General features: G+C 42.6%; 1 protein-coding gene across 6 annotated transcripts in view; it reads right to left on the reverse strand.

The window, feature by feature from the left end:
* Nucleotides 1-12,038, reverse strand: part of PPP2R2C (protein phosphatase 2 regulatory subunit Bgamma) — a 288,156-nt gene that overhangs the window by 39,250 nt on the left and 236,868 nt on the right. For all 6 annotated transcript variants that reach the window (XM_074951725.1, XM_074951720.1, XM_074951722.1 and 3 more), the window contains one exon: nucleotides 11,099-11,263. In XM_074951725.1, the coding sequence (XP_074807826.1) occupies nucleotides 11,099-11,263 (165 nt within the window). The remainder of the gene's footprint in view (nucleotides 1-11,098; nucleotides 11,264-12,038) is intronic.

Raw genomic sequence — 12,038 nt, forward strand, 5'->3', positions numbered from 1 at the left:
TGGTTTGTGGGCCCAGGTTAAAGAAACAGATTCCAAAATAGCAGCATTAAGAGAGCCGTAAGTCTACAGATGATTGAGCAATTAATTCACTGCTTTGGAAAGTATAAATCATCAGAGGTCAAAAATGAGACAGCTCTATAATTTAAAAGTTAGTTGGGTAAAAATCTGGGAAACTACAATTTGAACATTAAAGGCCCATTAGGAGTCCTGAACTACAAAGAAATCAGGATTTCTCTTTCGGAGAGGTTTGAAGAGATATTGGATAAATGTGAGGAATCTAAACCACAGGCTGTTAAGGTCTCTCAGGTTCTCACTCAGATTCATATACATAAAGACTGAACAAAATAACAGTCAGCATTGATCTTCTCTAAAATTGCTCAGTTGTGACACAATTGTGAAAATCTGGACCACTTGTATATTGATAGCATGCAAACACCTGCAGCAACACCAGAAATTGTGACAGAGTGGCAGAATTTTCTCTTGCCTTCCCTCACAGGAAGGTCAATGGTAATTACCACTGTCATGATGGCATTTCTTTGATGACTGGGGCACAAAAAGTGAGGAGAACAGTCAAAGGAAAGATGATAAATTACAGAATCTCTGAACTATGATCTCATAGGAAACTCATTTTTCCACTGGTTTTGGAAGACCATTTAAGGATGACTTACTATCCAAATAGTTGAATAGAGGTGATAGAGGGTGCTAGGGCCTCCTCAATTCTATGCTCACACTTCCTTTAAGGAAGAGGACATAACTGTTAGATGTTTTTACCTTTGGGCCAGGATTGTCCTGTCATCTATAACTTACATAAAATGCTGCATATGTATTTAGTTTTAAAATTGATTAAAATAAGCAATGTTTTCATCATTTTTCATAAAAAATTGCAAACATTTCCAAGTGGAACATTTCCCAGGCCTCCATGTGGTGGGTGATTTCAGGTTTGCTTTCTCATTTTAAGATCTTCCTCTGTTCTTGATACACCAGGCCATGCATGGGGACCAAATGGGTGTTTTTAAGTGGTTCCTGCTTGAGGTCCTTGGTTCTCAACCATGTGAAATGTTTTAGAGTTGAAAGCCTGAACTCTAATGGAAATGTATAAGCCACGAGAGTTATGTGCTAGGGGACTTTGTAACTTCTAAAAACTTCATAGGACACACTGGTATCGCTTATAACTAAACAGATTCCATCTTCCTTGCTTCAATCACTTCAACACATTCCTCCCTCATATAGCAAACTTTGCATGTTGGCAATGGATCTCTAGAAGAATCTTAAATCAGCTGAGTTAGCTGATTTAAAACACACCATGGAAGAAGTATATATTTTATAGTCTATAGGAATATCCAGAGGTAAAAGAAAATTCGACTTTAAACAAAATATGTAGTTTAAACAGATTACATCCTATAGGGCTGAATTTTCAAAAGTGCATAAACTGTGCCAAGTCTCCAGTGACTCTCATTATTTATTCACTGTGGCATATTCTTTCCCTATCTTTTGTCTCTAGCTGTCAGCCCAATTCTTCATTCTAACATTCAAACGCCTGTTAAAGGAGCAGTGGTCTTGCCCAAACCGAAGTAAAACAACTGTACATTTAGAAATATGTATTGAACTCAGACTAGTAGTTAAAATAGCTTGAGTATTGATATTGCACTTGCTTCTAAATTAAAGCTTTACATTGAAAATGTAGGCCTACCAAAGTAGGTCATGTATAAAGAGAAGCCATGATCAGAGCCAGATTCATGTGGTCCATTAGCAAATGTAGGTGAACATTGACATGGCTCCAATACGGACACACTTTAATCAACATTTCAAACTTGTTTATCAAATGTCAGTATTTGATGATCTTTCAGTGAGCTATGTAAATAGATCTGCTGGTCTGGGACCCGTGCCTAGGACACAGGTGTCCACATCACAACTAACTGCTAATTGGCAGCCTATTAGTAGTCCTGGCAGGGGCAACACTATTTGAATGGGCATGAAACCCTCTTGTCCCCAGATTTGCTTCCTTCAGGTCAGGGTTGGGACACATTGTTGGGGGAAAACTTTGCAGTGCTGCTACTGCCCATGCTGGTTTCTAGTCAATGAATATACCGAGGACTTTGAACTCTCTGTCTAGCAATGTAGCAGCCTTCAAGATTTTTTACTGTACTGAGTTAATGTACTTAGTGTAACCCATACTAAGTACATATTTATACAGTACTATATGTGCATGGTGCTTTATAAATATCTACAAATGAAATGTCCCTGCCTCAAAAAGCTTGAAATCTACATTCAACAACACAGGAAAGGATTAAAATTAAAAGGTGGGGGAGAAAGCATAAGAGAAAGGAGTGTAAAACAGTAATAGTTCATGAGATATGAGTAATAAGCCTATGATCTTATAAAATTTACTCATTGGATTTTGTTTATTTCTAATAATACTGCAATATATTTTAATCTGTGGACAGTGTCTGGAAGAGGGGCTCTGGAGAAGGTCAGTGACTGAAAACTGACTAGAAGAAGTGAATTTTGAGAAGAGATTTGAAGTAAGAGAGTCATGCCCAAGATCAAAAAGACTGTTCTAAATACGGGGGGGGTGGAGTAACTTATGGGGAAAGGTTGCATAAGGGCAAGCTGAGTTGGCCTGGGGAGGGTATTGGGAATATACAGAAATCATCTGTAAAACAGGTGTATACTGACTGGTATAAAATTCATGGTGCAGATATCAAAGAGATTGTCCTGCTAACATCTGAAAGCCTGGCTGATTTATTTTAAGATGAACGCTTTAGACTGTTATAGAGTTTACGGAACTAGTGTTGCATGTCAGGGTGAGCGATAATCAAACCAAGCCAATCAGCAGTACTCAGTACTCTTCCTTGTTAAAGCTTTGAAAGTTCTATCATTAACCTTATCAATTTTTCTCTTGTACATACTCCATACTCAGTTTCTCAATGAGCCTGACTCCAGTTTAGTGCAGCAATGCTACATTAAAGGGCTATTTTCTAACTCACAGATCTGGAAAATAGGGTTTAATCAATGACCATTAGACCTTGCTCTCCCTTCTGGCATAAAATGCCTTCTTTTCATTCAAGGTTCCTGTATTATTGTTTTAATAGGTTATGTCAAGGTTCCCTCCCCACTCTGAACTTTAGGGTACAGATGTGGGGACCTGCATGAAAGCCCCCCTAAGCTTATTTTTACCAGCTTAGGTTAAAAACTTTTCCAAGGTACAAACTTTGCCTTGTCCTTGAACAGTATGCTGCCACCACCAAGTGATTTAAACAAAGAACAGGAAAAGGACCATTTGGAGTTCCTATTTCCCTAAAATATCCCCCCCAAGCCCTTACACCCCCTTTTCTGGGGAGGCTTGAGAATAAACAAGATGAGCACAAACCTGCCTCGGATTTTTAAAACCCAAAAAACAAATCAGATTCTTAAAAAACAGAACTTTATTAGAAGAACAAAAAAAGATAAAAGAACAACTTTGTAAGATCAGAATGGAAGATAATCTCACAGGCAGTTAGATTTAAAACATAGAGAATCCCTTCAGGCAAAACCTTAAGTTACAAAAAGACACAAAAACAGGAATACACATTCCCTCCAGCACAGCAAATTTACAAGCCAAAACAAAAAAAAAACCTAACGCATTTTTTAGTTAGATTACTTACTAACTTTACAGGAGTTGAAGGCTTGCATCCTTGATCTGTTCCCGGCAAAGGTATACACAGACAGACAAAAGCCTTTTTCCCCCCTTCAGATCTGAAAGTATCTTGTCCCCTCATTGGTTATTTTGGGTCAGGTGCCAGCAAGGCTACCTTAGCTTCTTAACCCTTTACAGGTGAAAGGATTTTGCCTCTGGCCAGGAGGGATTTTATAGCACTGTATAGAGAAAGGTGGTTACCCTTCCCTTTATATTTATGACACGTTATGATGGGCATTTGGCACTGTGTTACAGAGGCATACAGGCCCTATTAATAGGAAGAAATGAAAGTATTACGGAAGAAAACAATTTAAGTAGGACAGGAAAACTCACAACAAAGACCCAAATTCTGTCATGCTCTCTTCTTTCCTCACAATATTTGATTTCCCCTCAAAGCACAAAGGTATACAGCTAACAAAGGCAAAATACTGCCGAAAATTATTGTGGAATGTTATTTTCTAAGAATAAGCAATAAACAGAGACCACATCCTAACCAATTCTAAGCACTTGCTTTTTTCCTTGCATCTGATGGGCTCAATCATGGCGGTTTTACTCAGTGTCTAGTAGCATAGGTGGGGGGGAGCGAGGCTCTCCCACCGAGCAGAAGTGGTGCCTTTTTAATTTTTTGGCGCCTTTTTAATTTTTTTTTAAACCAGCCTTTGGTGGCGGGGGGGTGGGGTGTCCTTCAGTGCCGCCGAAGACCGGAGTGAGTGAAGGACCCACCGAAGTGCTGCTGAAGACCCGGAGCGCCACCTGACCCACCACCGAAGACCTGGTGTGCCGCCGAGTGAGTACAAGTGGGTGGTGCCTTTTTTATCTCCGCTCCTCCTGTTTTCTCCACCTGGCTACGCCACTGGGTGTCTACTCCTGAAGAAATTCACCCCTGTGCAGAGACCTATGCACCACATACAGTGCATTTACACCCTCAAATGCATATTTCCTATTAATAAGACCTGTCTGCCTCAAAAGACTTCAGTGGGAACTGAGTGGTGCATATGCTTTTTGTGTTCCCTCTACACTAAAAAGATTTCCAGTTACTCAGTAAACCTCCCATTGACTTCAACAATGTCAAGTAGACATTGAAGGCCTGATTCTGTGAAGCACAGAGTGCCCCAGAAAGGCTCAATCCCAGGATTTGGCTCCATGAGAGTTAACAGGTATTCATCAAGTTCTTAGCTTCTCATAGGAACTGGCCACATGACAGTAGGTCAGATCTCAGCAGACTGTGAGAAAACAGGTTGTGAGCTCAAGAAAATGTTCCTGTGCCAACCTGCAGCAACAGGCACACAGCAACTCAACAGCTGTTACATTATTAGGAGGAGGAGCTCCCCATTCTGCTCCTCCTCCACATGATGTTTTGGGCCACTTTTCCTCTGGCCCAGTCACAATACACATGTCTGCTGCAGCACTCTCATTTACATTGAATTTTGTGCTCTATGTATCTCAATAGCCAGAACACCATGAAGATACTAGGCATCTCCACTAATATGGAGGAATGGAATAATACAATAATGTGCCCAGTCTTCTTCCTAGTCAAGCCAATGGGGATTCTGAAATGACTTCCATGGGACAGTGATCAGGCCCTACATCAGTAGTGGGCTTATCTGAACACTGATGTGTGTGGAATTTTTTATATTTGGACAATATCCAAATCCATCATTTTCAGGGCAGATAGCTATGGTTTCAAACACATACACATGGCAATTGCTACTGAAACAGGAAGAGAATCAAAAAAATGGGAACTTGGGTCTAGATAAATATAATAGTTCTATATGTATTCAAGTATTTTGTGAAAGGCAGGAAGGAAAAAACTTCACAGGCTGGTGTGATCCCACAAAGCACATGTTCCCTTTGCTACAGTAGTAATTATTTCAGCTCATGCACTGTATGAAATGCAGACTGGATTTCATTTTTATGCACCCTATGACTGGATGGTCTAGGCCCTAAAGCCCCCTGTCGGAGACCTCAGGGTCCTGCACACCCTTCCCAGGAAAGGAGTTGTGGAGTTAAGTCCTCCAAGCAGCCTAGAGCAACGGTGCAGGAAAGCAGCCAAACAGGAGGAGGCTATAAGGGGTTAGCCAATTAGAGGGTTGCAGGCTAGTATAAAAGGAGCTACAGTGCAGACCAGTGTCAGCACTGTAGCACCATGGACAGCTCAGTGCTGGCAGGGACTGGGAGAGAGAAAGAGCTCCTGGCTAGCTGCTGGGCCTGAACATAGAAGACCCCTGAAGCACTGTGAAACCTCGGGCTGCAGGGAAGTGGCCCAGGGAACCGAAAGCAGGTTTGTTAAAGAGACATGGTGGTCCCTGTGCTAGAACCTGGAGTAGTGTGCCGGCCTGAGTCCCCACCATAGGTCACCGGGGAAGTGGCTTACAATTAGACAGCAATAAAGCCCCAGAAGGTGATCTGAACTGTTAAGAGGCCCAGCTGGAGAGCTGGGGCCAGAACAGACCAGAGTGGGCAAAGAATCTCCAGGGTGGAAGCCCTGGGGGCATGGTCTCTACCAGGGCTAGGAGTGCTTAAAGACGTTGTTGGACTAATAACCAAGAAGAGATCTGTTTGAGTTGTGTTCTGTACAGACTGTGAGTGACTTGGCCAGAGGGCTGAGTCACTAGAAACTGTTAGAGAAATTGCCAGAAGGGGGACACCATAAACTCATAAGTGCAGACACACCTGACCAGAAGGGAGCGCTCGCAAGAGGTGCATGCCATGCTGTTACACACCCGTTCACACTGACTTAATTATAAACAAATAATTAAAGATATTCTTTAACTTCTACTTTTTAGTGGCTCCAGCGGAATTCAGAGTCCTAGTTAGATAAATATTTGAGGTGCAGAGAGTCTTATACCATTAATTTTTTTTGCACCTGTTTTATTCTTAACACCCAATGTATGGTACTCACAGTCCACGGTTCACCTTCTTCTTTATGTACATGTTATTGCCAATATCAATGCTGACCCCAGACAGGTCCAATGGGGAAAGTGATGCAGGGAAACCCTTTTCCCCGGTTCACCCCTCTGGGGGTCACCATGGTTTGTCTGTGTACACTCTCTGAACAAAAGGCCTGCAAAAGCACTAGAATTGATAGAACTGCGTAGGGCAGATCATCATAGAATCATAGAATATCAGGGTTGGAAGGGACCTCAGGAGGTCATCTAGTCCAACCCCCTGCTCAAAGCAGGACCAATCCCCAACTAAATTATCCCAGCCAGGGCTTTGTCAAGCCTGACCTTAAAAATATCTAAGGAAGGAGATTCCACCACCTCCCTAGGTAACGCATTCCAGTGTTTCACCACCCTCCTAGTGAAAAAGTTTTTCCTAATATCCAACCTAAACCTCCCCCACTGCAACTTGAGACCATTACTCCTTGTTCTGTCCTCAGCTACCACTGAGAACAGTCTAGATCCATCCTCTTTGGAACGCCCTTTCAGGTAGTTGAAAGCAGCTATCAAATCCCTCCTCATTCTTCTCTTCTGCAGACTAAACAATCCCAGTTCCCTCAGCCTCTCCTCATAAGTCATGTGTTCCAGTCCCCTAATCATTTTTGTTGCCCTCCGCTGGATTCTTTCCAATTTTTCCACATCCTTCTTGTAGTGTGGGGCCCAAAACTGGACACAGTACTCCAGATGAGGCCTCACCAATGTCGAATAGAGGGGAATGATCAAGTCCCTCGATCTGCTGGCAATGCGCTACATATACATCCCAAAATGCTGTTAGCCTTCTTGGCAACAAGGACACACTGTTGACTCATATCCAGCTTATCGTCCACTGTAACCCCTTGGTCCTTTTCTGTAGAACTGCTGCCGAGCCATTCGGGCCCTAGTCTGTAGCGGTGCATGGGATTCTTCCATCCTAAGTGCAGGACTCTGCACTTGTCCTTGTTGAACCTCATCAGATTTCTTTTGGCCCATTCCTCTAATTTGTCTAGGGCCCTCTGTATCCTATCCCTACCCTCCAGCTTATCTACCTATCCTCCCAGTTTAGTGTCATCTGCAAACTTGCTGAGGGTGCAATCCACACCATCTTCCAGATCATTTATGAAGATATTGAACAAAACCGGCCCGAGGACCAACCCTTGGGGCACTCCACTTGATACCGGCTGCCAACTAGACATGGAGCCATTGATCACTACCCGTTGAGCCTGACAATCTAGCCAACTTTCTAACCACCTTATAGTCCATTCATCCAGCCCATACTTCTTTAACTTGCTGTCAAGAATACTGTGGGAGACCGTGTCAAAAGCTTTGCTAAAGTCAAGGAACAACATGTCCACCGCTTTCCCCTCATCCTCAGAGCCAGTTATCTTGTCATAGAAGGCAATTAGATTAGTCAGGCATGACTTGCCCTTGGTGAATCCATGCCGACTGTTCCTGATCACTTTCCTCTCCTCTAAGTGCTTCAGAATTGATTCCTTGAGGACCTGCTCCATGATTTTTCCAGGGACTGAGGTGAGGCTGTCTGGTCTGTAGTTCCCAGGATCCTCAGTCTTCCCTTTTTTAAAGATGGGCACTACATTAGCCTTTTTCCAGTCGTCCAGGACTTCCCCCGATCGCCATGAGTTTTCAAAGATAATGGCCAATGGCTCTGCAATCACAGCCGCCAACTCCTTTAGCACTCTCGGATGCAGCGTATCCGGCCCCATGGACTTGTGCTCGTCCAGGTTTTCTAAATAGTCCCCAACCACTTCTTTCTCCACAGAGGACTGCCCAGTGCAGCAGTCTGGGAGCTGACCTTGTTCGTGAAGACAGAGGCAAAAAAAGCATTGAGTACATTAGCTTTTTCCACATCCTCTGTCACTAGGTTGTCTCCCTCATTCAGTAAGGGGCCCACACTTTCCTTGACTTTCTTCTTGTTGCCAACATACCTGAAGAAACCCTTCTTGTTACTCTTAACATCTCTTGCTAGCTGCAACTCCAGGTGTGATTTGGCCTTCCTCATTTCACTCCTGCATGCCTGAGCAATATTTTTATACTCATCCCTGGTCATTTGTCCAAACTTCCACTTCTTGTAAGCTTCTTTTTTGTGTTTAAGATCAGCAAGGATTTCACTGTTAAGCCAAGCTGGTCGCCTGCCATATTTACTATTCTTTCGACACATCGGGATGGTTTGTCCCTGTAATCTCAATAAGGAGTCTTTAAAATACAGCCAGCTCTCCTGGACTCCTTTCCCCCTCATGTTATTCTCCCAGGGGATCCTGCCCATCAGTTCCCTGAGGGAGTCAAAGTCTGCTTTTCTGAAGTCCAGTGTCCGTATTCTGCTGCTTTCCTTTCTTCCCTGTGTCAGGATCCTGAACTCGACCATCTCATGGTCACTGCCTCCCAGGTTCCCATCCACTTTAGCTTCCCCTACTAATTCTTCCCGGTTTGTGAGCAACAGGTCAAGAAGAGCTCTGCCCCTAGTTGGTTCCTCCAGCACTTGCACCAGGAAATTGTCCCCTACATTTTCCAAAAACTTCCTGGATTGTCTGTGCACTGCTGTATTGCTTTCCCAGCAGATATCAGGGTGATTGAAGTCTCCCATGAGAACCAGGGCCTGTGATCTAGTAACTTCCGTGAGTTGCCGGAAGAAAGCCTCGTCCACCTCATCCCCCGGTCCGGTGGTCTATAGCAGACTCCCACCACGACATCACCCTTATTGCTCATACTTCTAAACTTAATCCAGAGACACTCAGGTTTTTCTGCAGGTTCATACTTGAGCTCTGAGCAGTCATACTGCTCCCTTACATACAGTGCAACTCCCTCACCTTTTCTGCCCTGCCTGTCCTTCCTGAACAGTTTATATCCATCCATGACAGTACTCCAGTCATGTGAGTTATCCCACCAAGTCTCTGTTATTCCAATCACATCATAATTCCTTGACTGTGCCAGGACTTCCAGTTCTCCCTGCTTGTTTCCCAGGCTTCTTGCATTTGTGTATAGACACTTGAGGTAACTTGCTGATCGTCCCTCTTTCTCAGTATGAGGCAGGAGCCCTGCCCTCTCGCATGCTCCTGCTCATGCTTCCTCCCGGTATCCCACTTCCCCACTTACCTCAGGGCTTTGGTCTCCTTCCCCTGGTGAACCTAATTAGAGACGTGGCCGGGCCCCATCCTCCCAGTGTCTCAACTAGTATCAGGTGGGCAGCAGTTGGAGAAAGCACACAGTACACTTTTTGTACAAGTATAGTAAGTGCTGCTCCCTGAATGTCCCATTATGCCTCCCTTCACCACCACTTGGGCATTAGAACTGCTAAGCTTCTCCACAGGTTTTCCCACTGGCAGTCAGAGCTATAATTTAACCATTTATCTTTAGGTTCAATATTTTACCCTTGCCCCAGGCAAGAAAACATACCAGAACCAGGTAACGTGAGAGCCATTTATTGGTTTAGTTTTCTCTTTCATTATGTATTAACCTCAGTCCATTTAAAAAGCTTCTCCATGGCAAATGCCCTCTCCATCATATGACCTTGATATCTTTAAACCTATCACACTTAAGCCATTCTCCAGCTGGGTTTCAAAGGACTCCATATGTCTATGCTCTCCTATTTGGACTCTAAAGAGCTGATAGCCAGATTATTTCATAATGTAATGTATTCCATACCTCACTTCATAGACTCTTCATGAAAAAACACAGCCTCATGGTAATTTATATTCTGGTGCTATCATGAATTTAAGATAACTCCCTTTTTCCATTTGCAGATTCCACATTCCTCATTTGGTCATCAGATGAAATAGCTACAACTTCTTGATATGAATCTCACAAGCTATATACATCCACATTAGGCCAACGACTGAATACTTTTTATAGTACCACAACATTTTATTCCTTTTATTGTTCAATTTTGAAATAATCTCCTTTCCCATATTTCATGGCTTATATATTATTAGTTACTTCATTGGTTTAGTTGAGCAAAAACAATGCTTAGAAATTACATTTATCTGAAAAATTTGGGGCCAAAACTTCAAGTGATACCTTAACATTCATGCACCCTGAAAATGCTTCTCTTGATTTTTTTTTTTGTATCAAGTTTGGATTGACAAAATATGCTTGCCCCAAAACTCAGATTTGCACTTCAGAATAGCAGGTGTGTATCCATACTAAACAGTACTTTCCTAGACTCTTCACAAAGAGACTATCTAAATTGTTCAGAACCATCTGTCTATTGATAGCAGGTTGTGGGCTTTTCACTCAGCTGTGTTTGTAGTATGAACTGCAAGGAGGAGGAGTTAGAGAAGTGCTTCCAATCAAGTCCCTAAACAACTCTTGTATAGATTCAATGATTTGCTCAGTTTTTGTCACTGTTTTGTTTTTTTTAGCATGTTTGTAACTGACAAGCTAGCACATTTTGTAATATCTTGCACTCCAGTACATACACAGAGGTGCACTATCTACAAATGATGAACATTAGCAAGCATTTGCAGCAAAACGTAGTTTAGGAACTTACGTTTGGAATGTTTGTCACAGAGGGCTGATGCCCTCATGTCACAGAGTCTCAAGGATCCTTTGCTGCTGCTGTAGACAAAGAGATTGCAATGGTGGGGATGAAACTCGGATGCAGTAATCACTTCTGTCAGATCCTCCATGTTGGCTGGCTTTATATCTACAATGTCTGAATGGAGGTTTTATTAAGGAAAATTAAATTGTTTACAAGTAAGTTATGAATCTTGCCACCTGTTTGAAGGCCGCATGGTTGTATAGACATTTTCCACACATTTACAGACAAATAAATTAGTTTTGAATAAAGCATTCTCATTTGTTTGAGAAGAGACATTCAGCATTATTCTATTTGGCAGTAGCTTTTCTTATTTGATGGTTGCACCACAGAGACAATTAAATTTTCATAACAAAATTAATTTAGGACCTTACTGTGGATGTCATTAATATGCCTACATTTGCAGTAAAATGTTGGTGATGGAGATATGGCAGTTGAGGTTTTCAGATCCGTTCAGGGATTTGATCACCTATCTTTCATTTAAACTAAAGGAGAATCAATAGCTAAACACCCTGCACTGCTTGGCAAATCACAATCATCAGTATTTCCCCATAACTGCAATGGCAATTACTGCTGTAGTTCAGATAATACTGATGTATAGATAGCAGTGACTGTACATCTCAACTTTCCCTCCATCCAGTCTATTTAAAATATTGCTGCTAAAATAACTTTCCTCTCCCTCTCTTTTGACCTCATCATCCCCTCCTTCACTGGCTTCTTGTCCTTTGCTGTATCAATGTCAAGGCCCTTTTCCTCCGCTTCAGTGCTTCACAGTTTGCCCCAGCCTGCTCTTATTTCCTCTTTCTCTCTCCCCTCATTCCCTCCTCTCCTCTAAATCCTCTCTCCTAGCTCCTCCCTTGAGTCTGCTTCTCCCATTCCCAGCTTTATACCT

The sequence above is a fragment of the Natator depressus genome, chromosome 4 (assembly GCF_965152275.1).
Source record: "Natator depressus isolate rNatDep1 chromosome 4, rNatDep2.hap1, whole genome shotgun sequence".
Classification (NCBI taxonomy): domain Eukaryota; kingdom Metazoa; phylum Chordata; order Testudines; family Cheloniidae; genus Natator; species Natator depressus.